Below are 22988 nucleotides of genomic sequence, written 5' to 3'. Positions count from 1 at the left end.
GGCAAACCTATCAGAATTACACCTGACTTCTCACCAGATACTATAAATGCCAGAAGATCCTGGACAAATATCATACAGACCCTAAGAGAACATAAATGCCAACCCAAGCTACTTTACCCAGCAAAACTCTCAATTACCTTAGATGGAGAAACTAAGATATTCCATGACAAAACCGAATTTACACAGTATCTTCCCACAAATCCAGCACTACAAAGGATAATCGCAGGAAAGCTCCAATACAAGGAGGGCAATCATACCCTAGAAAGAGCAAGAAAGTAATCCTTTTCCATCAAACCCAAAAGAAGATAACCAGACAAACGATGTCTCCACTATTAGCAAAAATGACAGGAAGCAACAACACCCTCTCCTTAATATCTCTTAACATCAATGGACTCAATTCCCCAATAAAAAGGCATAGGCTAACGGACTGGATACACAAACAGGACCCAGCTTTTTGCTGCTTACAGGAAACCCACCTCAGTGACAAAGACAGACACTACCTTAGAGTAAAAGGTTGGAAAACAATTTTTCAAGCAAATGGCCCTAAGAAACAAGCGGGAGTAGCCATTCTAATATTGAATAAAATCGACTTTCAACTTAAAGCTATCAAAAAGGATAAGGAAGGGCATTTCATACTTGTCAAAGGAAAAGTCAACCAACATGAACTCTCAATTCTGAATATCTATGCGCCAAATACAAGAGCATTGACTTTCGTAAAAGAAACCTTACTAAAGCACAAAACACACCTTGCACCTCACACAATAATAGTGGGAGACTTCAACACCCCACTCTCAGCAATGGATAGATCATAGAAACAGAAACTAAGCAGAGATACAGTGAAACTAAAAGAAGTTATGAACCAATTGGACTTAACAGATATCTATAGAACATTTCACCCTAAAGCAAAAGAATATACCTTTTTCTCAGCACCTCATGGTACCTTCTCCAAAATAGACCATATAATTGGACACAAGACAGGCCTCAACAGATATAAAAAAATTGAAATAATTCCCTGTATTCTATCAGATCACCATGGTCTAAGGCTGGTCTTCAAAAATGACAAAGACAATGGAAAGCCCACATTCACATGGGAACTGAACAACACCCTACTCCTTGATAATCAGGTAAGGGAAGAAATAAAGAAAGAAATTAAAAAACTTTTTAGAATTTAATGAAAATGATGACACATCATACCAAAATCTATGGGATACAATGAAAGCAGTGCTAAGAGGGAAATTCATAGCTCTAAGTGCCTACAAAAGAAACTGGAGGGAGCATACACTAGCAGCTTCACAACGCACCTGAAAGACCTAGAACAAAAAGAAGCTAATACACCCAAGAGGAGTAGACGGCAGGAAATAATCAAACTCAGGGCTGAAATCAACCAAATAGAAACAAAAAGAACTATTCAAAGAATCAATAAAACCAGGAGCTGGTTCTTTGAGAAAATCAACAAGATAGATAAACCCTTAGCTAGACTAATCAGAGGGCAGAAAGACAGTATCCAAATTAATAAAATCAGAACTGAAAAGGGTGACATAACAGCAGAAACTGAGGAAATTAAAAAATCATCAGATCCTACTACAAAAGCCTATACTCAACAAAATTGGAACATTTGGATGAAATGGTCAATTTTCTGGACAAATGCCAGTTACCAATGTTAAATCAGGACCAGATAAACCATCTAAACAGTCCCATAACCCCAAAAGAAATAGAAGCAGTCATTAAAAGTATCCCTACAAAGAAAAGTCTGGGACCAGACGGTTTTAGTGCAGAATTCTATCAAACCTTCAAGGAAGACCTAATTCCAATTCTTTTCAAACTATTCCACAAAATAGAAACAGAAGGTACACTACCCAATTCATTCTATGAAGCCACAATTATGCTCATACCTAAACCACACAAAGACCCAACAAAGAAAGAAAACTTCAGGCCAATCTCCCTGATAAACATTGATGCAAAATTACTCAATAAAATTCTAGCAAACCGAATCCAAAAACACATCAAAACAGTTATCCATCACGATCAAGTAGGCTTTATTCCAGGAATGCAGGGCTGGTTCAATATTCAGAAATCCATCAATGTAATCCATTATATAAACAAACTCAAAGAAAAAAACCACATGATCATATCACTAGATGCTGAGAAAGCATTTGACAAAATTCAACACCCCTTCATGATAAAAGTCTTGGAAAGATCAGGAATTCAAGGTCCATACCTAAACATAGTAAAAGCAATATACAGCAAACCAGTAGCCAGTATCAAACTAAATGGAGAGAAACTTGAAGCAATCCCACTAAAATCAGGGACTAGGCAAGGCTGCCCACTCTCCCCCTACTTATTTAATATAGTATTGGAAGTCCTAGCCAGAGTAATTAGGCAACACAAGGAGGTCAAAGGGATACAAATTGGAAAGGAAGAAGTCAAAATCTCACTATTTGCAGATGATATGATAGTATACTTAAGTGACCCCAAAACTTCCACCAGAGAACTCCTAAACCTGATAAACAACTTTAGCAAAGTGGCTGGATATAAAATTAACTCAAGCAAATCAGTAGCCTTCCTCTACTCAAAAGATAAACTGGCTGAGAAAGAAATTATGGAAATGACACCCTTCACAATAGTCACAGATAATATAAAATACCTGGATGTGAACCTAACCAAGCAAGTAAAAGACCTGCATGACAAGAACTTCATGCCCCTGAAGAAAGAAATCAAAGCAGATCTCAGAAGATGGAAAGATCTCCCATGCTCATGGATTGGAAGGATTAATATAGTAAAAATGGACATTTTGCCAAAAGCCATCTACAGATTTAATGCAATCCCCATCAAAATTCCCACTCAATTCTTCACAGAGATAGAAAGAGCAATCTTAAAATTCATTTGGAATAACAAAAAACCCAGGATTGTGAAAACTACTCTCAGCAATAAAAGAACTTCTGGAGGAATCACCATCCTCGACATCAAGCTGTACTGCAAAGCAATAGTGATAAAAACTGCATGGTATTGGAACAGAGACAGGCAGGAGGATCAATGGAATAGAATAGAAGACCCAGAAATGAACCCCCATACCTATGGTCACTTGATCTTTGACAAAGGGGCTAAAACCATCCAGTGTAAAAAAGATAGCATTTTCAACAAATGGTGCTGGTCCAACTGGTGGTCAGCATGTAGAAAAATGCAAATTGATCCATACTTATCTCCTTGTACAAAGCTCAATTCCAAGTGGATTAAGGACCTCCACCTAAAACCAGCCACACTGAAACTAATAGAAGAGAAACTGGGGGAAAGCCTGGAACATATAGGCACAGGAAAAAGTTCCTGAACAGAACACTAATGACCTGTGCTCTAAAACCAAGAATGGACAAATGGGACCTCATAAAGCTGCAAAGCTTCTGTAAAGCAAAGGACACAGTCAATAGGACAGAGCGGCAACCAACAGATTGGGAAAAGATCTTCACCAACCCTACATCCAATAAAGGGCTAATATCCAAGGTATACAAAGAACTGAAGAAATTAGACTCTAGACAATCAAAGAACCCTATTAAAAAATGGAGCACAGAGCTAAACAAAGAATTCTCAACTGAGGAAGCTCGAATGGTTGAGAAGCACCTAAAGAAATGTTCAGCATCCCTAGTCATCAGGGAACTGCAAATGAAAACAACACTGAGATTCCACCTCACACCAGTCAGAATGGCTAAGATCAAAAACACAGGTGACAGCACATGTTGGCGAGGATGTGGAGAAAGAGAAACACTCCTCAACTGTTGGTGGTATTGTAAACTGGTACAACCACTATGGAAGGCAGTCTGGCGGTGTCTCAGAAAATTGAACATAGTGTTACCTGAGGACCCAGCTATACCACTCCTGGGCATATACCCAAAAGACGTTTCAACATACAACAGGGACACATGCTCCACCATGTTCATAGCAGCCTTATTTATGATAGCCAGAAGTTGGAAAGAACCCAGATGCCCTTCAACAGAAGAATGGATGCAGAAAATGTGGTACATTTATACAATGGGGTACTATTCAGCTATTAAAAACAATGAGTTCACGAAATTCCTAGGCAAATGGATGGAGCTGGAAAATATCATCTTGAGTGAAGTGACCCAATCTCAAAAGAACATGCATGGTATGCACTCACTGATAAGTGGATATTAGCCCAAAAGCTCACAATTTCTAAGAAACTACGTATAGACCACATAAAACTCACATAGAAGAAGGAAGACCAAAGTGTGGATGCTTTGGTCCTTTCTAGAAGGAGTATCAAAAGTTTCAACCAGAGCTCCACAAGTCTAAACTGCCAGTCAGAGAGCACAAAGGGAGGCACCTGTATAGGGAATTGAGGGTGACCTTGTTAGACTTCAGTGAAAGTGGAGGGCCATGGTCCCCGAAAGTTTGGATCCCCTACTGTGTGGGAATTTGAGAGCAGGGAGATGGGACTGGGAAGATGTTTGGAGCACACCCTCACAAAAATTAGGAGGAGGGGGTATGGGATAAGGGGTTTTGGGGGAGAATGGGAGAGGAGATAACATTGAAAGGTAAATTCGTATAATATCCAATAAAAAAAACACACAGATAAAGGGTCTAAAAAAAAGAGAGAGGGAGAGAGTTTACTTATTTTAAATTAATTTCAAAAGTTTCTAGGAGTTGCTAATTGGCTAAGATCGTATTTTAAGCTCTCCGTAAAGGAATTTAAGTCTCTGTTCAATGTTCTCAAGAGAGAGGTAAACCCTAATTTTCCTCAACAATTAATTGACAAAAGAGAGGTAATCTCACAAAAAGTAGAAGAAGCTATTACTAATCGATATATTATATAGTCTGATTATTTGTCAGCGGTGCTATAACAGTCCTTTGACAAAAGATTATCAATATAGATTTATATATCCTTAAATAGGGTCTTCATGACTCTCTGAGTGTGGAAGGAGCGACTGTTGGCACTTCTGCCCTGATTTTACAAGAACTCTGAAAAATTGGCTTTAAAAACAAAAGAGGGGGAACAGTACCCCCCTCAGAAGGAGTCCTCCTGAAATACTCTCCATCATGCCTTGTTCACTTTTATCTCTCTAAAGCTGAAAGCTCATGGCAAATCTGCTGCTGACTGCCTCTGGCACCACCAAGACCAACAAAACTTTGCCACAGATATGGGGAAGGACCCTCTTACCCTTAAAGGGAATGGCCCAGACACAGTTCCCTTATGGGACCAAGGACTGATATGCCTGTCTGATACCACAGATGGCACAGCTAACTGGCTACCAAAAAGATTAATGAAAAAAAGATAGATACCCCCACAAAGCCAGGCCCAACCATAAATACGATGAATAACAATTTACATCCAGGGAAGAGAAATCTCCCTGAGAATCCCCTTCTTTTTCCTTTCCAGGTAAAAATGAATCACCCGTGATGTCTGCGGTTAGAAGTTCTAATCCAGATGCTGGCCTCTGAACTTATACTACTCAGACCTTTGAAGGGCCACTGACAAGAACATCAAGAACAGCTAGAGATTGACATCACTAATCTGAAGAAATCCCTCGTTTCGCTGTCTGAAGAGACCTCCTAAAATCGCAAAGATCCTTATTGGACTTGATTTACTCTAGTACAATAGAAAAGACTGTATACAGCTCTTGACTGTGTACAACCCTCAAAGAAGAAGGTTGCCTTTACATAGACAAGACAAGGAGGGTTAAAGAGAGCATGAAATAGGTAGTGAAGCCTAAGAAAAATCAGAGAGAGAAAGAGACAGATGAAGGCTGGTACAAGAATTGATTTGCAGCCTCTCCAAGGTTGTCAACCCTATTTCCTTTCATCTTGGGACCATTATTTGGGTTCTTTTTGCTTTTTTCTGCTGGTCCCTGGCTCTCAAATAGGCGGACTAACTCTGATACAACAGATAAATAATTTGGTAGCAAAACCTACTCAGATACATTATCATAAGTTAGCTATGGAGGACCACGAGACTCAAGATGAGGTTGTTACTTTATACAGGGTGTTTCCAAAACCCATCTCCACCCAACCTAAAAAGGGGGGACTTCTGCCCCTAGACCAAGCGGAGAGGGGCCATCCAGAACCCCCTCTGACAGGCGATCTGAATTCTTGCTTAGGCTGTGAGGCTAAGCACTGCAAGGGAATATCAATAAAAGATAAAAATATCTATCTGGGCTCCCTGAGGGACAAGCCTGACTGCATAGGGGTTGATATCAAAAGTATCCTCTCTCCAAGAAAAAGACATCGGGACGGGTATGGCACTCATGCCTCACTGGACAACGACAGGGGGACTGGAGCCATTACAAGGTCCCCTTCAAATACTGGAGGTCAGGCCTCTATCCCCGCCTTCGCAAGTTTAGAATTGCCACAGCCCTTCTATACTTAGAGAAGGGAGGAGATGTCAGGGGCAGCCCTGGTTACACACTGTAGGCCTAAAATCAGCCGTAGGCCTAAAATTAGCAGTGGGCCTGTCATACATGTATACTAACACCAATTCTTGGGTCTCAGTGGAAGAACATTGAAACAGATGTCTATAAGCTAATGTCAACGGGCAGCTTTTGTGGAAATTTATAAGCCTGAGTGGTCATGGACCTTGTAAATAGGTAGCCTTGGCAGACAATACCAGCTTAGATGGGGACAAGCGAGTCATAGGCAGAGTCATGGGGACTTGTTCCCTGAACCTTCACCCAGCCGATACCCGGTTCTGAAGATATCTGTATTCCCCCTGAGCCCGCACTCCAGTGTCATTCCCTTCCCCACGTCCTGCCTTTCTGTGTTTATACCCCTGTGTGAATTAATTATGATTTGAGAAAAAATTAAAAAAAAAAAAGAAAAAAAAAGAAAAAAAAAAAGAAAAGGAGCTACTTTGATTCGTCTTCGCTTGGGTTTCTGAGCTCATTAAATTGTCAAAGTGTGCACAACCAGAATCACATGCTTAGTTATACTTATTAATGTTATTGAACCAACATGGGTGTGGTGCATTCATACATTTAAAATAGAAATTGTTTTTTCCTAATAATTGGAATGACCTCAGTAAAGCATGTAGATAAGAAAATGTAAAAAAGTAAAAAGCAATAAAACAATTTATGATCCACTATTGTCATTTTAAACTAATTTTACTATCACTGTATATACGGTAGAAAATTTCCTCTGCTTCAACATACACACTGACACCACACACACACACACACACACACACACACACACACACTCTACCTCCTCAAATACACAAACATACTACATACCCCATTCCTTTCCTCTTCATCCCCTAATACCACACGCCCACACAGACACACATCATACACATGTATATTTCCTCACACCCATTCCCACACACATATGTACAAACCCACCCTCTCCACATATACACAAAGAAACACCCCTCACATACACAGACACATACCAGTGACCACACCCTGACTCCTCGACATTGCCCCTATACCAGACACATACAATCGTACACACACACACACACACACACACACTCATATAATTTTCTTTGTGTCTTTACACTCCGTTTGCTGCTTGACCATCTTTATTTAATGACACATTGTTAACCTCTTTCCACATTTATAACTGTAGATTTATTATAACATCAAGGATCCATGGAAGGTTGTATATATAATCTTATTATAGCCATGCTTTTCTTAATTTGACAAGGAGCCAGAGGAACAAGGAATATTTTGTCTCACCATTGTGTTGTCCCTTAGGTACTCATGATTTTAAAATCTTTTTTAAAAACTATGATTTTAATTGAAATATACTGATATCACTTTCTTTCTTCCATTTTCTCATTCCAGCCTTTTGTGGCTACCCTCCTTTGAACCTTTCTCATACCCCCAGCCAAGCGGATAGCCTCTTTTTCTTTGATTATTATTGTTAACACACACACACACACATACACAACACACACACACACACACACACACACACACACACACACACACACACACCATAAGTATAATGACCTGGAAGAAGACAAATGAATGTGCTTAATAGTATGTTTAATTAGCACAGTTCAGACTTTGAGGAAACTGCTCCACCAGGGGCTTTCTTGGCAATCTTGAATAAATGAAACTTACCTCAATATTAAAAAGAAGACTGAGGGCTGGGAACATAGCTCAGTGGTGGTGTGTTTGTCTAGCAAGTATAAGGCTCTGTGGTGGTTTGAACAAGAATGACCCCCCATAGGCTCTGAGATCTGAATGCTTGGTCATCATGGAGTGGCACTACTTGAAAGGATTAAGAAGTGTGACCTTGTTGGAGGAAGTGTGTCACTTGGGGTGGACTTCAAGGTTTCAAAAACTCATGCCACGTCCCGAGTCTCTCTGTCTTCTTGCTGCGAAAGGATCTGGATGTAGAAGTCTCAGCTGCCTCTCCAGTCACATGTCCCTGCACTCTGCCATGTTCCCCACCAGGGACCAAACCTCCCAAACGGTAAGTAAGCTCCAGCTAAATGCTTTCTTTTATAAGAGTGGCTGGATCATAAGGAGGCCCCAAGGGAGGATGTGTTCATGTCACTTAGAAGGGGAAATTAAATAGTCATTGGAGTTGGATGGAGAGAGAAAACTGTGTGGGAGAGGGGAGGGAGTAAGGAGGGGAATGGAGATAGTGAGTGATCAGGTTGGAGCAGGGGGGGGGGTGTGGGGGGCAGCGGAGGTGGATGGGGGCAAGAGAGATCTGAGAGTGAATGGAAATCAGTGCGGGGGGTGGGGGCATCTCTGGTGACTAGCTGGAGGCCTGGAACGGGAGAGGATACCCGGAGTCTATGGGAGTGACCCAAGCTGAGATTCCTACCAGAGTGGGGATATAGAGACTGAAGTAATCACCTCCTGTAGCCAGGCAGGACTTCCAGAAGAGGGAGGGGGACATCAATCCACCCACAAAACCCTCAACCCAAAATTTGTCTTGCCTACAAGATGTGCAGGGGTAAAGGTGGATCAGAGACCGAGGAAACAACCAACCAATGACTGCCCCAACTTGAGAACCATCCTATGTGAGAGGGCCAGCCCCTGACACTATTAATGATACTCTGCTCTGCTTGCAGCATAACTGTCCTCTGAGAGGCTTCATCCAGCAGATGAAGGCAGATGCAGAGATCCTGACAAACATCAGACCCAGGGAGTCTGGTGGAAGAGTGGGGGATAGAAGTAAGCAAGCTGGAGGGGTCCAGCACACCACAAGAAGACAGAGTCAACTAACCTGGGACCATGGGGGCTCACAGAGCTTGGGCCACCAACTAAGGGGGGGGCGTGCAGGGCTGTACCCAGGCCTCCTACACATTTGCAGCAGATGTGCAAGCTTGGTTCCCCCGACAGGTGGAGCAAGGGCTGTCTTGTCTCTGCTCCCTGCAGTTGGATCTGCTTTGCCTTACCTGGACTGTCTGGTTGGGCCTCATTGGGAGAGGATTTGCCTAGTTCTTCTGGGATTAGATGTGCCAGGGTGGGGTGGTATCCAAGGGGGGCTCCCTTTCTCTAGAGAGAAGGGGAGAGGGTAATGGGAGGAGGGATTTGTAAGGGTGGGGCTGGGAAGAGAAGAGGGAAGGGGGCTGTGATCAGGATGTAAAGTGAATAATAATAATAATAATAACAACAATAATAATGATGATAACAAGCGTGGCTGTGGTCATGGTGTCTTTTCACAGCAGCACAGCTGTTGATCTCTAAGACAGGCCTTAAGTTCAATTCTCAGAAACAAACAAAAACATTTTCTCCTCTTATCTTGGGATTAGAGAGATGGCTCAGAAGTTAAGAGCACTTGTACAAGGACCTGGGTTTGGCTCCGAGCACCCACACGGGGCAGCTCACAACCATCTGTACGTCCAGTTTCAGGGAGCTGATGCTCTCTTCCTGCCTCTTTGGGTCCCTGCATGCATATGATTCACATATATGCAGTAGGCACATATACACACAAATACACATAAATAAGTCTGTAATTTAAAAGAGAGACTGAGTTTATGCTGAAAGAGCCCCATTTTGAATTCTTTAAACCATAGAAACCAGTGGAACACAGAAACTGGACGTATCATCAAGCTTTTCCATTATATAGCTGGCTTTGCAGTACACAAGTATCGTATTTATAACTGTGTGAAAGGAAGAGACCCTTACCCTTATCAGGGGCAGCTGATGTACATAGGGCTGCCTAGTATGTTTTGATGCCTGTTACTTCTCTGAGCTGTAGCGGAGCAAAAGGAAACGGCACAGCTGACTGTGAAGCCAAGAACTGGACGGGCCATGCCACCCAGCACCAGCTCAGCCCTCAGTGCCAAAGTCTACATGGCACTCAGTGCTTCCACCTCTTCCTGTGCCCACTTCTAGCAAAGACAAGAAGCTGGGCAGAGTTACAGAGGTGACAGTGACTACTGTACACAATGCCAGTGAAACAGCCTGCTGTGGCTTATCTTATATAACCAAGTCAGATAATCATAGATTTTAAGGATTAAATTGTTAAACTTATTTTTAAGTTAGGGAAAGAAAAATAAAATACAAACTTTGATCTCTGCACAAATAATTGCCAAGACAGGTTTAATGCATGATTTCTGTGCCTCTGGCATCTGTCCAAGTGCCTTACATGTGTTGATTTCCTTCATACTTGTGGCTGGCATGGGATGCTCTCACTGCTGCCTACATAGCCTGGAGCCTGTGAGTGTATCACAGAGCAAAGGTGGCTTTGCTGCTGAGATGGGTGTTATTCTGGATCGACCACAAAGGTCCATGTCAATGAGAGGGTGGCAGAAGGCCACTTCTGGCTGTGTAGACAGGCAACCCTCAGGGCTGAGAGGAATCAGGAATTACATGTTTTCCTAAGGATCTCCACAAGGGAAATTCATCTTGACAAAGCCTCAGCTCTGGCCTGTAAGAACCTTCTCTATTTCTAATCACCAGAACTGTTGGGTAATAGAGTATGTTGTTCAAGCTACTGTGTTTGTGGTGATTAGTTATACGGTAGTGGTAGCATAGCATAATGTTATGTTCATGAACATGTATGTTCATGCTATGACAGCAAGCAGTTCCCAAACGTCAGGTCATCAAAAAATATCTCACAGATTTCTACAGAGTTGAGTTGGGACTTGGAAGTGTCAGGCTCTGTAAATTGTAAGCTTTCATAGTACCAACCTTGTGATTTTCATAAAATTATAGCTTTGTAGACATCTTGCCAGTATTTTCATCCTTAAGACTGCCCAGCTCACCAGGGACATACTCCTAATCCATAGTTCTGCAGGGATTGACTCCTCTGAGTAAATTCAACACTATAATTTTGTATCATCATCATCATGATCACCACCACCACCACCACTATCACCATCATCATCACTACCATCGTGGTGGTTTGAATATACTTGGCCCAGGGGAAGTTTCCCTATTAGGTGGTGTTGTCTTATTGGAGGAAATATGTCATTGTTGAAGGCAGGCTTTGAGGGATCCTAGTGCTCAATCTTCCCCTGCCAGTGCTGAAGAGACAGTCTCCTGGATGTTTTCTGATTAAGATGTAGAACCCTCATCTTCTCCTGAACCATGTCTGCCTGGATGCTGCCATGCTTCCTGCCATGATGACAATGGACTGAACCTCTGAACCTGTAAGCCAGCTCCAGTTAAATGTTTGACGTTATAAGAGTTGCCTTGGTCATGGTGTTTCTTCACAACAGTGAAATCCCTAACTAAGACAATTATCATCATCATCACCACCACCACCACCACCACCACCACCACCACCACCCTGGAACCAGGCAAGCAAGCAGTTAGATGTAAGAGAAACAAGGCAACTGCACATCTTGGATCTTGGTAGCAGACTCTCCTGATGATCCGATGCCCTTTCATGGCTAAGCATCTTTGAAGCTGTAGTTAGATTGGTCTGCTATACCGGAAACCCAGCTACCAGCTGCCATACCTGTGCACTAGTGAAGGGGCTACATCTCCAGAAAACCCCAGCACTATGACATCATTCACACTGTCATTTTCAGCCCGTGCATTTTTTTTTTTTTTGTGGGCTTCTCTAGAGAAATCTAGTTAAGATTTTCTAGAGTGTCTGGTCATGCTGTGAACAGACACCGTGACCAGGGCAACTCTTATAAGGACAACATTTAATTGAGACTGGCTTACAGGTTCAGAGGTTCAGTCCATTATCATCAAGGCAGGAGCATGGCAGCATCCAGGCAGGCATAGTGTAAGAGGATCTGAGAATTCTACATCTTCATCTGAAGGCTGCTAGAAGAATACTGACTTCCAGGCAGCTAGGATGAGGGTCTTAAAGTCCACACCCACAGTGACACACCTACTCCAACAGGGCCACACCTTCTAATAGTGCCACTCCCTGGGCCAAGAAAATACAAACCATCACACAGAATCATCATGAGGAGCAATACTAAAAGGGAGGTCCTGTCCACCATACTCCAGGAATGTGCCTCGCACCTCAAAAATAGTTATAAAAAAGTTTTTAAAAACTCATAGTACAAAATAGGGTGGGCTGCCTCTCTCTCTCTGAGTAGCCTACATCAGTCTCTTTTGGAGTGTTTGCTTTGCTTTGTTTAAGAAACTGCTCAAACTCAGTTGAATGAATTCTTTCCTTTGAGAAGATGTGAGCCAGGCGACCTAACCCAGACCCCCACAGCCATTCCCCTTCAGTGCGACAGTGGAAAGTACATCACTAGACAGTTATCCATGCCAAACCACTCATGAGTCAGGAAGCAGCACCTTCTGCTAGTATACTGGGAAAGAAATTACTAACAATTCAGGTTGAAATCTTTATTCAACTTTCTATTTGGAAATTTTTTAAAGATGGAAGTTTTTTTTTTTAAATTTTTATTTATTTATCATATGTAAGTACACTGTAGTTGTCTTCAGACACCCCACAAGAGGACATCAGATATCATTACAGATGGTTGTGAGCCACCATGTGGTTGCTGGGATTTGAACTCATGACCTCTGGAAGAGCAGTCAGTGCTCTTAACCACTGAGCCATCTCACCAGCCCTAAAGATGGAAGTTTTAAAAAGCTTTTTATTATTTATTTATGTGGATGTGTGTCAGTGTGTGTGTCCGCCAAGGCAAGGAAGGTATGGACTCCACTTCAGGGGAAGCTGGAGTTCCAGGCAGTTGTGAGCTGCTTGACAAAAGTTCTGGAAACTGAACTCAGGTCCTCTGTAAGACCAATATGAGCTTTAAACCACTGAACCCTTCCTCTAGCCCAAAGTGGGAATATTTTAAAGAGAAAAAAAATTATGAAGTTGGTTCCTGTGGAGACAGAGACTAAATTTTTTTGAAACTACCAGATAAACAGTGTTTAAAGGGACCACTTTATCAGCAGTTAGAATCACCAATAGACAGATATCTTAGCTCTATGCTTGGTGCTCAGAAGCTAGTGGGACAATGTATTGAAAATAAAAAGGATGCATAAATACATACTTAGCTTATGGCTACTGTGGTGGTGGTTTGAATAGCTTATGGCCTTCATAGACTCACAGGTTTGAATGCTTAGCCCATGGGGAGTAGCACTATTAGAAGTGTGGCCTTGTTGGAGGAGGCTTGTATGCACAAGCTATGTCTAGTGACAGTCTCATTCTGCTTCCTATGGATCAAGATGTAGAACTCCCAGCTAGTTCTCCAGCACCATGTTGGCCTGGATGCTGCCATGCTTCCCACCATGATGATAATGGATTAAATCTCTGAACTGTAAGCCAGCCTTGATGAAATGGCTTCCTTTATAAGAGTAGTGTTAGTAATAGTGTCTCTTCACAGTAATGAAACTCAAACTAAGACAGCTATTCATAGATGTTTTAAGCTCCAGCTATAAACAAACACATCCCTGATGTTTTGATGTCTGCACTTGATTGTTCTGGTAGCTTTAACTTGTAAGATGCTTCTTTGTTGGCATGGGAAGGGCAACCTTGAGCTATTCTCTGGCTTCTTTTCATGGCTGCAGCTTCCTGGATCTCTGACACTTTAGAGTCTTAGCTTTGGAAGTGGAGTTTTGATGCTGTTTCACGGGCTTACTATGATTCCAATTTTGGACAAGTTCTTCAACCCTAGTATCTTCATCTTAAAAGAATGTTGTGCCATTTCTTGTCAATCCTACAGGGAGGGCTACGAGTCCTAACTTATATATGTGCTTCCTGGCTCACAAGAAACATTCAAATAGTACTGATTAAAAAAATAACAAAACAAAACAAAGCAAAACAAAACAAAACAAAACAAAACAACACAAAAACCTCTCCACCAGAACTGGCACAGAATTATCTTGCTTCTGATGCTGCCTACAAACCACATTGCCAGAATCAAAGGACATCTCCTTTTCAAAAATAAAAGGGGAAAAACTGACTATCCAATGTCCATGTGCCATGTTCTTTTATGAGTCTATTTTAAAAGTGTACATTCATCTTTTTAACAACTGTGGTTCTTGAGAACTTGGGAAAAGGAGGAAGGACTTGTTTTCACATTTAGGTGAGAAGATGGAGAGGAGAGATCAGTGAGTCCAAGGTGCAGTAGCCTCATCAGAGAAGACAGGGATGCCTGAGCATCGATTCTGTGCCAAGTGCTTTCTGTGTGCTTGATATGAGGACATCTTTATATCACTGGTAGATAAATGAGAACGGGGCCAAAAAGTCTTGCTCAAGGTTGCCTGGGGTGAGTTCACCCTCCAGCTTCTCATATAGTATGACTTTGGAGTAAATTGGTCCTTTAATGATGACCTATGATTTAGGAAGGGAGTACTTGTCACTTGCTGGGAGTGAGTAATGACCTCTACTGAGAGAGGTTATTGAGTGGCAAGCAGCACATGGATATAATTTCCACTCTAATCCTGACATACTTCAAAATGGCCTGTCTTCTGACCACAGGATTATCCTGTTCCCTGCTGTGTGAAGTAAATACTTTCTGTTAACTGTTAACTTCCTGCTTTGTGGTTTTGAAGACACAATGAATAGACTCAGGTGTAGCAGAAACCAGCAACTTTTTAATAAGTTTTCTTCAATGTCAGTAAATCCATTTTCTTCTCCATTTAAGAAGATTAAAATTCCAGTAATTACACTTCGCACCCATCCAAAAAAATTTAAGAAGATTACACTGCGGGGAGGGGCATGGAGCTGTCTAACATGTGCAAAACATATGTTCCACCATTGTACCCCATCAACCCCCAAGAAAATTAAATTCTAATGTTAAGACAGCCACAGAACTCACTCTGGAGCTGAGAATTCTGACCAACTGGAAAGGGAGACATTCTATGTGGTTAGTATGATAGACACCATTACCTGGGGTTTCAGAATCTCCTAAAGTTAGGATTCAGTGGCCATTAGGATTGTCACACATGTCAGAAAGTCAGTTACTGCATCTTCTATCACAGTCACCAACTCCCTGATCCTTTTCTCCTCTTAAAAACTGGCTTGCCTCTCAACCATTCTTTTTGTGTTAAATGTCAGCACTTCCTTAAGAAGACTGAGTAATAAAAAGTTTACTTAATGGAGACATTGGTTTGTCAAAAAGCACTGAGCATAGGAACACAACAAAAGCAAAAGAATTCATTGACTGGCATGGTGTGCCATATTACTGATGGTGATGGGAAGGGTAGACACTGTTGGCCATTGTGTACTGATACTCACTCACCACGGTGCGTTCCAGGGCTTTGCTAGACCTACCACTGGTTTCAACAGAGAAGTAGAAGGCATCTCTTGTTGCACTGCCACTGCCCTTGCTCAGGATGTAGTAGACCCACCTCTCATCAATGTCAGCTTTAAACAAGAATAGACACTATACTAAGTCACACGTGCACAACAGGAAAGGGGGTAACTTGTGCTCCATATGGTGTGGAAATGCAACACCATTTTAAATGTAGGTGGAGTGCTTTAAGTTTTTTATGTACATTTATTTATTTAATGTGTGTGTGTGTGTGTGTGTGTTATGATACATAAATGGAGGTCCCAGGACAACTTGCAGGAATCTGTTTTCCCTTCCCACCATGTGGGTTCTGAGGACTGAACTCAGGTTGTTAGTCTTGGCTGGAAGCACCATTACTTACTGAGCCACCTTGCTGACCAACAGATCTGTATTTTAAAGCTAGAAAGGCAAAAATAAAAGAACATTTTAAAGTGCTGCTATTAACATGTGGTCTGGGATACACTATACATCCAGGGCAACGTGCTGGCTATACATCTTTTATAGCATCTGGGCACTCTGTGAAGAGCCAGGTCAGTATGATCTTAAGTTTTGGTGTGAGCAGAAAGCTTGCCATAAGGACTAGTACCTGTTAACTCTTTGCCAAAATTAGTTTAAATAACAAGGTTATATCTTGAGAACAAAGAAAATGAGAATAGAGCTACTGTTTTTTCTTATTGTCTATAACCCTTGCCTTTAAACATCTTGTTCCTTAGATCTGTAGTTTTTTCATATTAGTAATCATTAGTATTTTAATGGCAATTTGTCATTAGGTAGAATTTATTTAAACAAACAAATTTTATAGAAACATATATGATTTCACCATTTTTAGAATCAATCTAAAAACGTAGCCAAACTAGGTTTTAAACACTGTGATGATTTGAATGAGAACACACACACACACATAGGCTCATATATCTGAATGCTTGGCCTTCAGTTGGTGGAACTGTTTGTGAAGGACTAGGAGGTGTGGTCTCTTTGGAACAGGTGTGTCTCTAGAGGTGAGCTTTGAAATTTCAGAAGAACATGCCAGGCCTAGTTGACTCTCTCTTTGCTTTGTGCTTGTGGATCAGATGTAAGCTCTCAGCTATGGCTCCAACAGTAGCTCCCTGCTGGTTGGAATACTCCCTTACATACAGACTCACTCTCTAAGACTGCAAGCCTCAATAAACTCTTTCTTCTATCAGTTGCCTTGGTGGTCATGGTGCCTCTTCACTGAAATAGAAAAGTAGCCAAGACAAATGCTCTCCATGAATGTTACTCTGCAATGACAGCCAGGTACATGTGTGTTGATGGTGGAACACATATGGTAGATCACTCCATGCATCTCTGCATCTCACGGGCAAAGCTACCTAAAGAAATAGTAAAAAGTAGCCCAAGGACCTCTGGTGCCATATAACCTGGAAAAGCAGGGGATTTCTTTCTAGTTCAGCACTAGCATTAACTCAAAATTTAAAAGAAAAATGATTTTAAAACAAAGTCCTTTGTACACTTAGGCTAACTTAGTTCTGTGCATTTCTAATAAATAAATTACATTTTTTTCCTACATTCAGATAGGAACTTACACTCTAGCCCAGTCTGGCCTGGTATTTGTTACACATTGGCATCAAACTTGCAATCTACTGCCTCAGCCTCTTGAGTGCTGGAATTGCAGGAGTGAACTTTCAGCTTTAGAAATTACTTATAATATCTTATGGTATACCAAAAGCTAAGGTGTAATTACAAGGTTCATTGGCTTTCTGTTAAGTGGCTCTTCTAATAAATAGTTGAAAAAGAACTAGATTTTTTAATGAGTAATTTTACATTATACTATGTTTTCTTTCTTTTTTAAAAATCAAAATTAGAGTCAGTACCATTTTACAGAGCTCTGAGAATGCTAATCCACTGAGGGAGATCGGCTATAGAGGCACCAGGGGAAAACATCTGACTGACCTTGTGTGAACATGTGGGTGCTCTCATTTCCAAGGCCAGCACTGACACTATAGCCATGCTGTGGTCCGCTGGTCACTTTATACTGTAGGAGTCTGTGGGGAGCATCCTGATGGATTGCTTGTAAGTACTTGTTGGTAACGAGGAGACCCAAGTGTCCAGTGTGAAGGAGCTTCAAGGCTGTGGCTCTCTTGTTGATGGCAATCTGTGGGAGCCTGTTGTCAAGGGGTCTTACCTGGATCCCCACTATCTGAGGCACATGTGTCTCCAGGGCAGTGTCTGGGAAGACACAGAAGCCTGTGTGGATGCCGTCAGTCACAGTGAAAGAGAAACTGTCTTCGACTGTCTTACTGCCATCGTACCAGTAGAGAATCAGGCTTTGTCAGCTCCTTCTTAGTGAAAGTGGTCACAGGATGGCTACCATTATACAAAATCCTGCCATGGATAGGATCCTGTGTGATGGTAAAAAGAATAAAATCAGCTGGAGTATCCTCATCTTCCACTGTCAACTGAGAAGGAGTGACCACTATGCTGCCCCCTCTTTGCAGATCTAGTGTTTGGATAGTCAAGGTAGGTATCTTGTTGTCCTTGTCTGTGATGAATACCCTGAAGATTCTAGACACAGAGCTGTGTCCCCCAGTCACTCTAAGCTAAAAGTGGTTCATCTTTACATCATCCTTTGAGATATGGGCAGAGGATATCTTGTTGCTGGCCAGTTGAAGCTGAGTAAAAGAAGCCATGGGCTCCCCAGGCTGGTGAGAGCATTCCAAGTAGCCTGTGCTGGGAGCTCGTGTGATGCTGCAGAGAAGTTGTTTACCAGGGCTGTGGATGTCACCGTGTTAAGCCGTTCAGTGGTGAGGGTCATTCTGTTACCTTCTGTCAAGGTGACTCTTGCTGGTTATCTCAGGGATGTCACTGTTTGAATTGCCAGTGGTGATATAGAAATAGAGATCTCTCAGAGGGTTAACCCTATCAGTCACATCAAAATTGGATCAACAGCTTCTCCCTGGCCTGTGTGGGTATAACAGATAAGATCTCTGTCAATTTCATCCTGGGTGAAATTCATCTCCATGGTGAGGCTGTTCCTCACATCTCCTCCTGGAGTCCTCAGTCGTCGCAGAAGCCGCTGTTGAAGCTCAGAGTGGAGAACAAAACTGAAACTCTTGTTATCTGAGTCAAGATCTATGCTCTGAGCAGATGACTTGAGATGATCTCAGAGTGTCAAGTTTCTACTTCAACCCATCATTGATGGTCAACTGAGGAACCTCATCATGCACCAAGATTACAACAATGGGCACCTTGTTATGTGTGGTGTGCCTGCCATCGCTCAGCCAGACCTCAAAGCTGTCCTCCATGCCCTTTGAGTCATCGTGTTCATAGGCAATGGAGGAGGGCTCCTGGATCTCCTGCAGGGTAGAGGTGTGGTGGGCTTGCTGCCTGTGGCCAGCTGCTGTGTGATGTGTCCATGCTAGGGGAGGACAGGGTGATGTGTCCATGCTGGGGGAGGACCGGGAGTCGACGGTAAAACTCATCTGGTGGGAAGTCAGCATCTACTCCATTGACCAGTGCAGTGTCTGTGACCCGGCTCATCCCCTGGAATACCTCAAACTCATAGGTAAAAAGTTCAGGCTGTTCATCATTGGTGGGCAAGATGGTTAGAGGGAGGAGAACATTTGGGGGGAAGTTGATGCCATCAGAGCAATAAAAGGTGAATTGATTTGCTCCTGGTTCTACTCTCTTGTGGATACTCTGGACATAATTGATGCACCTCACTCGAATATCCTCGATGAAGAAGGCACTGATGGAGCTGCCAGCCTGTGACACTTCTGAACCAGGAGCTGGTGCCAAGTTTTCCAGGTAGCCAGAGGATGGCTGTGCAGTCAGAGTGCAAAGAATTTCATCTTTAGAAGTCTCCACATCTTCAATGCTGACATGTTGTGGGGTCAAGGGGTTCTTCCCACCTTCATATACGATGAAGGGCTCTCCTATCAAGACCTTGGGGGCCATGTTGTCCATGGGCAGCACTGTCACTTCCACCAGGACCCTCTCCAGTATGTTGTCCCCCATGGCTCAGCGATAAGCATCATTGGAGAGGAAGAAGCTGAGAGCAGTATGAACCCTTTGGAAGCCAATTTCACCTCCAGTGTGAACACAGCTTACTGCTCCATCAAGGAGGTCCTCCTGGGTGACTCGTTCTGCAGGCAAATCGTCCACCAGAATCATGCCCAGTTTAGGCTTCTGCTCCACAATGGAAGACAGCATCAAATCCTTTCTGCCATGAGTAACACCCATAGTGATCTCAGAAGCTGTATTTTCAAGCACATCTAGAGAAATAGCCAATACTGGAGTACCTGTGATAGAGATTGCAGGACTTCTGTCAGCCACAGTGGGCTGCACAGAAACCTGAACAGTGATACGTACATGGTGACTCCATCACTTACCTCTAGGTAGACGATGTCACTGGTAGTCTGGTCTCTGCTGTGCTGATAAGAGATGTTCCCATGATAACATCAGCTAGCATAAATGATTCTCCTGGAACCATATATGTTTTAAAGTACTGAAAGTGTCCATACTGGGGACCCCAAACTAAAGTGAAGAAAATTTGACCAACATTGGTGTCAGGGTCTGAAACATTAAGTTCACCTCTGCCAAGAATAAAGCTGTTTTCCTCTAAGACAGCAAAGACTGTATTGGTGACTTTTGGTGGCTGATTGTTCAAAGGCTGCAGCAATAGTGTGAATGTACCAGGCACGCTGTTGCCTGCAGTGTCTTCCACCTTGTAGGTGAATTGTACAGCTCAAGGTACGATGTTCAGATTCTTCTGTGGGAGTCGATAAGCAATGTTTTGATGATTGACCTGGGCTTGGGTAAAATGAATGACGGGTCTATTTGGCGAATCAGTGAGCACGATTTCTCCAGCCTGGACTTGGTGGTTGCTGTCAGTATCCATTGGTCGTGTCAGTAGAGTATACCACAGGTTCTGTTCATCTGAGTTCTGGTCAGTGTACTGGAGGAACTTCTCGAAGGGAGTGAGCTGGTATCCTCTCACTGTCATTTCTAGGGTAGTTTCTGGAGATAGCCGAGGATTCAACTTATCTGCAGGTTGGATGCTGATGGAAAGAGGTGCTGGTTGGAGAGATTTGATCACAGTCATTCTGCACACGGAAAGCCAGATGGGCCAGTGTAGATGGGCTCTGTGGTCCAGGATGGGAGAAGAAAAGTCTCCCTTCTGTTATGTCTCACTCAGCCACTCAGTCACCATCTTCTCATAAAATCCCTCCTTTTTCACATAGTGCCAGTCACTGTGCAGAAAGGATGAAGGGGGTTCTGCCTGTCTCAGCAGCATGTTGCCTGGGTGCTGGCTTGAGCTGTAGAACCAGGGGCCAGATCTCTGCTTCTCTCGTCCTCTTTTTTTTTTCCTGGTGTTGGTCTTCCAACACAAAGGGGATAGCTGAGTTCTCGAAATCAGTATCTGTGGCACATAAGACAAAGGGGGATATCTGTACCACCTGCCCTTCAGTCACAGAGAGTCCCATGTGAGCAGTGACGCCTCATCATCTACAGGCATAGTAACAGGGAAGAGGAAGTCCACCTGGTGGTGCCCATCCTTCATCTTGAGGATGATGGTGTCACTGTAAGTCACTGCCGTCGTGCATGCTGGTACACTACTCATCCTGCACTTAGGTCTGCTGGTGTGAAATACTTGCACCAAGCATGTGCCCCACGCACCACCAGCTGCCCATGTTGCAAACCTCTGACTGTAGCAATTCTTATTTAGTTGGAATTATCTTTATCACTGACCTGAACGTTTTGGACACCGGACAAAGGCCTTGCCTGGCTTTCAAACACAGCAAGCCCTTGGCTGTAGCTAGCTATTGGAGCCAGAGTATTCATAGACTTCACCACCACATGAAGGCAAAAGGCTCAGAGGTGTCACCTTCTTCATCTATCACCTGCAGTTCGAGCTGAACGATGCAGTCCCCTTCTGAGCTCCCCGTTGCTGGTCGATAGGCAATTTTCAGTTCTCGAAGCTCTTTCTGGACAAAGAAAGAGACCAGAAGAACTTAACCCCTGTCGACCATGGTGTCCAGGTGGGGCCTCAGCGACACTGAGAATATTGAAGACTGGGTCATTAGGGTCTGACTCGCTGTCTTCTGCAGGCAGCGCATCTGGCTTAAGGGCTGTCAGTAAGGACTGTTAACTTCCGCCATCTTTAGAGCTGCAAGACTGGGTCTTGGTGCTGTGCTCCTGGCTCCCTTCTGGATTCTGACTTGAAGCTGGAAGTACTCCCGGGCCAGCACCTCCACTGACCTGGTACTTTGAGACTCTGGTCCTAACAGTTCCACTAGCATGGGCACATAGTTTCTGCTGGGTGAGGATGGTGTGTCAGTATGGTGGTAGCCTGGATAAAAGTCTCACAGTCGCCAGATGGTCCCTGGAGAGAGGGGTCCCAGCGGAGCCTACCAAGCACCTATACTTGGGGAGTGGTGTGCCAGCATGAGGAAGCAAGGTGAGCCTGCATCTGCTCCTGGAGGCAAAGTTTAGCACTCTCCTGTCGATGGCATGGCTGCAGCCTAGCAGTTTAAACACTTTCAAGGGCCTGTTGCAGGTCACCAGCTGAAGCTTGGGCAAGACTACATTCACATGCAGAGAGAAGGGCAGCACCAGCATGGTAGCATGCAGCTACCCTGCTGGTATCCCTGCGTGGTAGCGCAGCTGTATCCAGGTTCTTGCGAAGCTGGGCGAGCTGAAGTGAGTATACTTGACCTGGTGGGCCCCAAAATCACAGGGAAATTGGCGCGGGGAGAGTGCGCCTTGGAACCGCTGGAAGTCCAGCATGGTCACCTTGCACTGATCCCCTCCGCTGTACTCGAATCACCAGGTCCCTCAGTGGGTCGAGCCAAACCGAACGGCTCTGTGGCACTTGGAAACCGGGGTTTGCTATCAGGATGCCAGGGTTCTGGTGACTACTACCATCAAGCGTTCCCTAGGGAGGCAGGTAGAGCTCCCAGTAGGACACGTTTTCGCGACAAGTCAAAAGCAGGCAGGTGAGCGCCACTAGCAGCTGCGGAGACATTCCAGAAAGGTTCAACGAATCCTCAGCCATGGTCCGATGGAATTCTGGAATTGATACATCTAGAGGATGCCCAGTCCAAAGGAAGCTCTGCTTGTGGTTGGGGATGCTTGGATCTCCCCAGAGCTAGGAGCTGCTGCAGGTAACAGCAAGGGAAGGGCTGTCTGTTTTCTGCATTCCAAGTCTCCAGCTGTGCTGGTGCCAGTGACCACCCAGATGTGCCCATGCACACTCAGGGTTAGGTGCACCGCACCCAGGGAGCATGCAGAAACTCCACCTCCACTTCTCAGTTACCTTAGTATGTTACCGCCTTGGGTTGCCTGCCTCCGACTGTCTTCTCTGGATACTCTTTCCCCT

The 22988-nt window shown here is 43.6% G+C and overlaps 1 protein-coding gene across 1 annotated transcript in view; it reads right to left on the bottom strand.

Moving 5' to 3' along the window:
• The window catches only part of Frem3 (FRAS1 related extracellular matrix 3), a 93541-nt gene extending 70877 nt beyond the window's left edge, over positions 1-22664 (bottom strand). The window contains 27 exon segments of the mRNA XM_028753446.1: positions 10228-10244; positions 12350-12362; positions 14863-14875; positions 15609-15705; positions 17561-17934; positions 17936-18398; positions 18401-18450; positions 18452-18548; positions 18551-18742; positions 18745-18789; positions 18792-18994; positions 19038-19986; positions 19989-20060; positions 20063-20674; positions 20677-20700; positions 20703-20798; positions 20801-20926; positions 20929-20980; positions 20983-21107; positions 21110-21209; positions 21212-21465; positions 21468-21613; positions 21615-21750; positions 21753-21959; positions 21962-21997; positions 22000-22420; positions 22422-22664. Of these exon segments, the coding sequence (XP_028609279.1) occupies positions 10228-10244; positions 12350-12362; positions 14863-14875; positions 15609-15705; positions 17561-17934; positions 17936-18398; positions 18401-18450; positions 18452-18548; positions 18551-18742; positions 18745-18789; positions 18792-18994; positions 19038-19986; positions 19989-20060; positions 20063-20674; positions 20677-20700; positions 20703-20798; positions 20801-20926; positions 20929-20980; positions 20983-21107; positions 21110-21209; positions 21212-21465; positions 21468-21613; positions 21615-21750; positions 21753-21959; positions 21962-21997; positions 22000-22420; positions 22422-22664 (5163 nt within the window).
• Positions 22665-22988: the final 324 nt, after the last annotated feature.

Source organism: Grammomys surdaster, unplaced genomic scaffold (assembly GCF_004785775.1).
Source record: "Grammomys surdaster isolate TR1022 unplaced genomic scaffold, NIH_TR_1.0 125947, whole genome shotgun sequence".
NCBI classification, from domain to species: Eukaryota; Metazoa; Chordata; class Mammalia; order Rodentia; family Muridae; genus Grammomys; species Grammomys surdaster.
The sequence above is the reverse complement of the archived record's forward strand: the minus strand, read 5'-3'. Positions and strand labels throughout refer to the sequence as shown.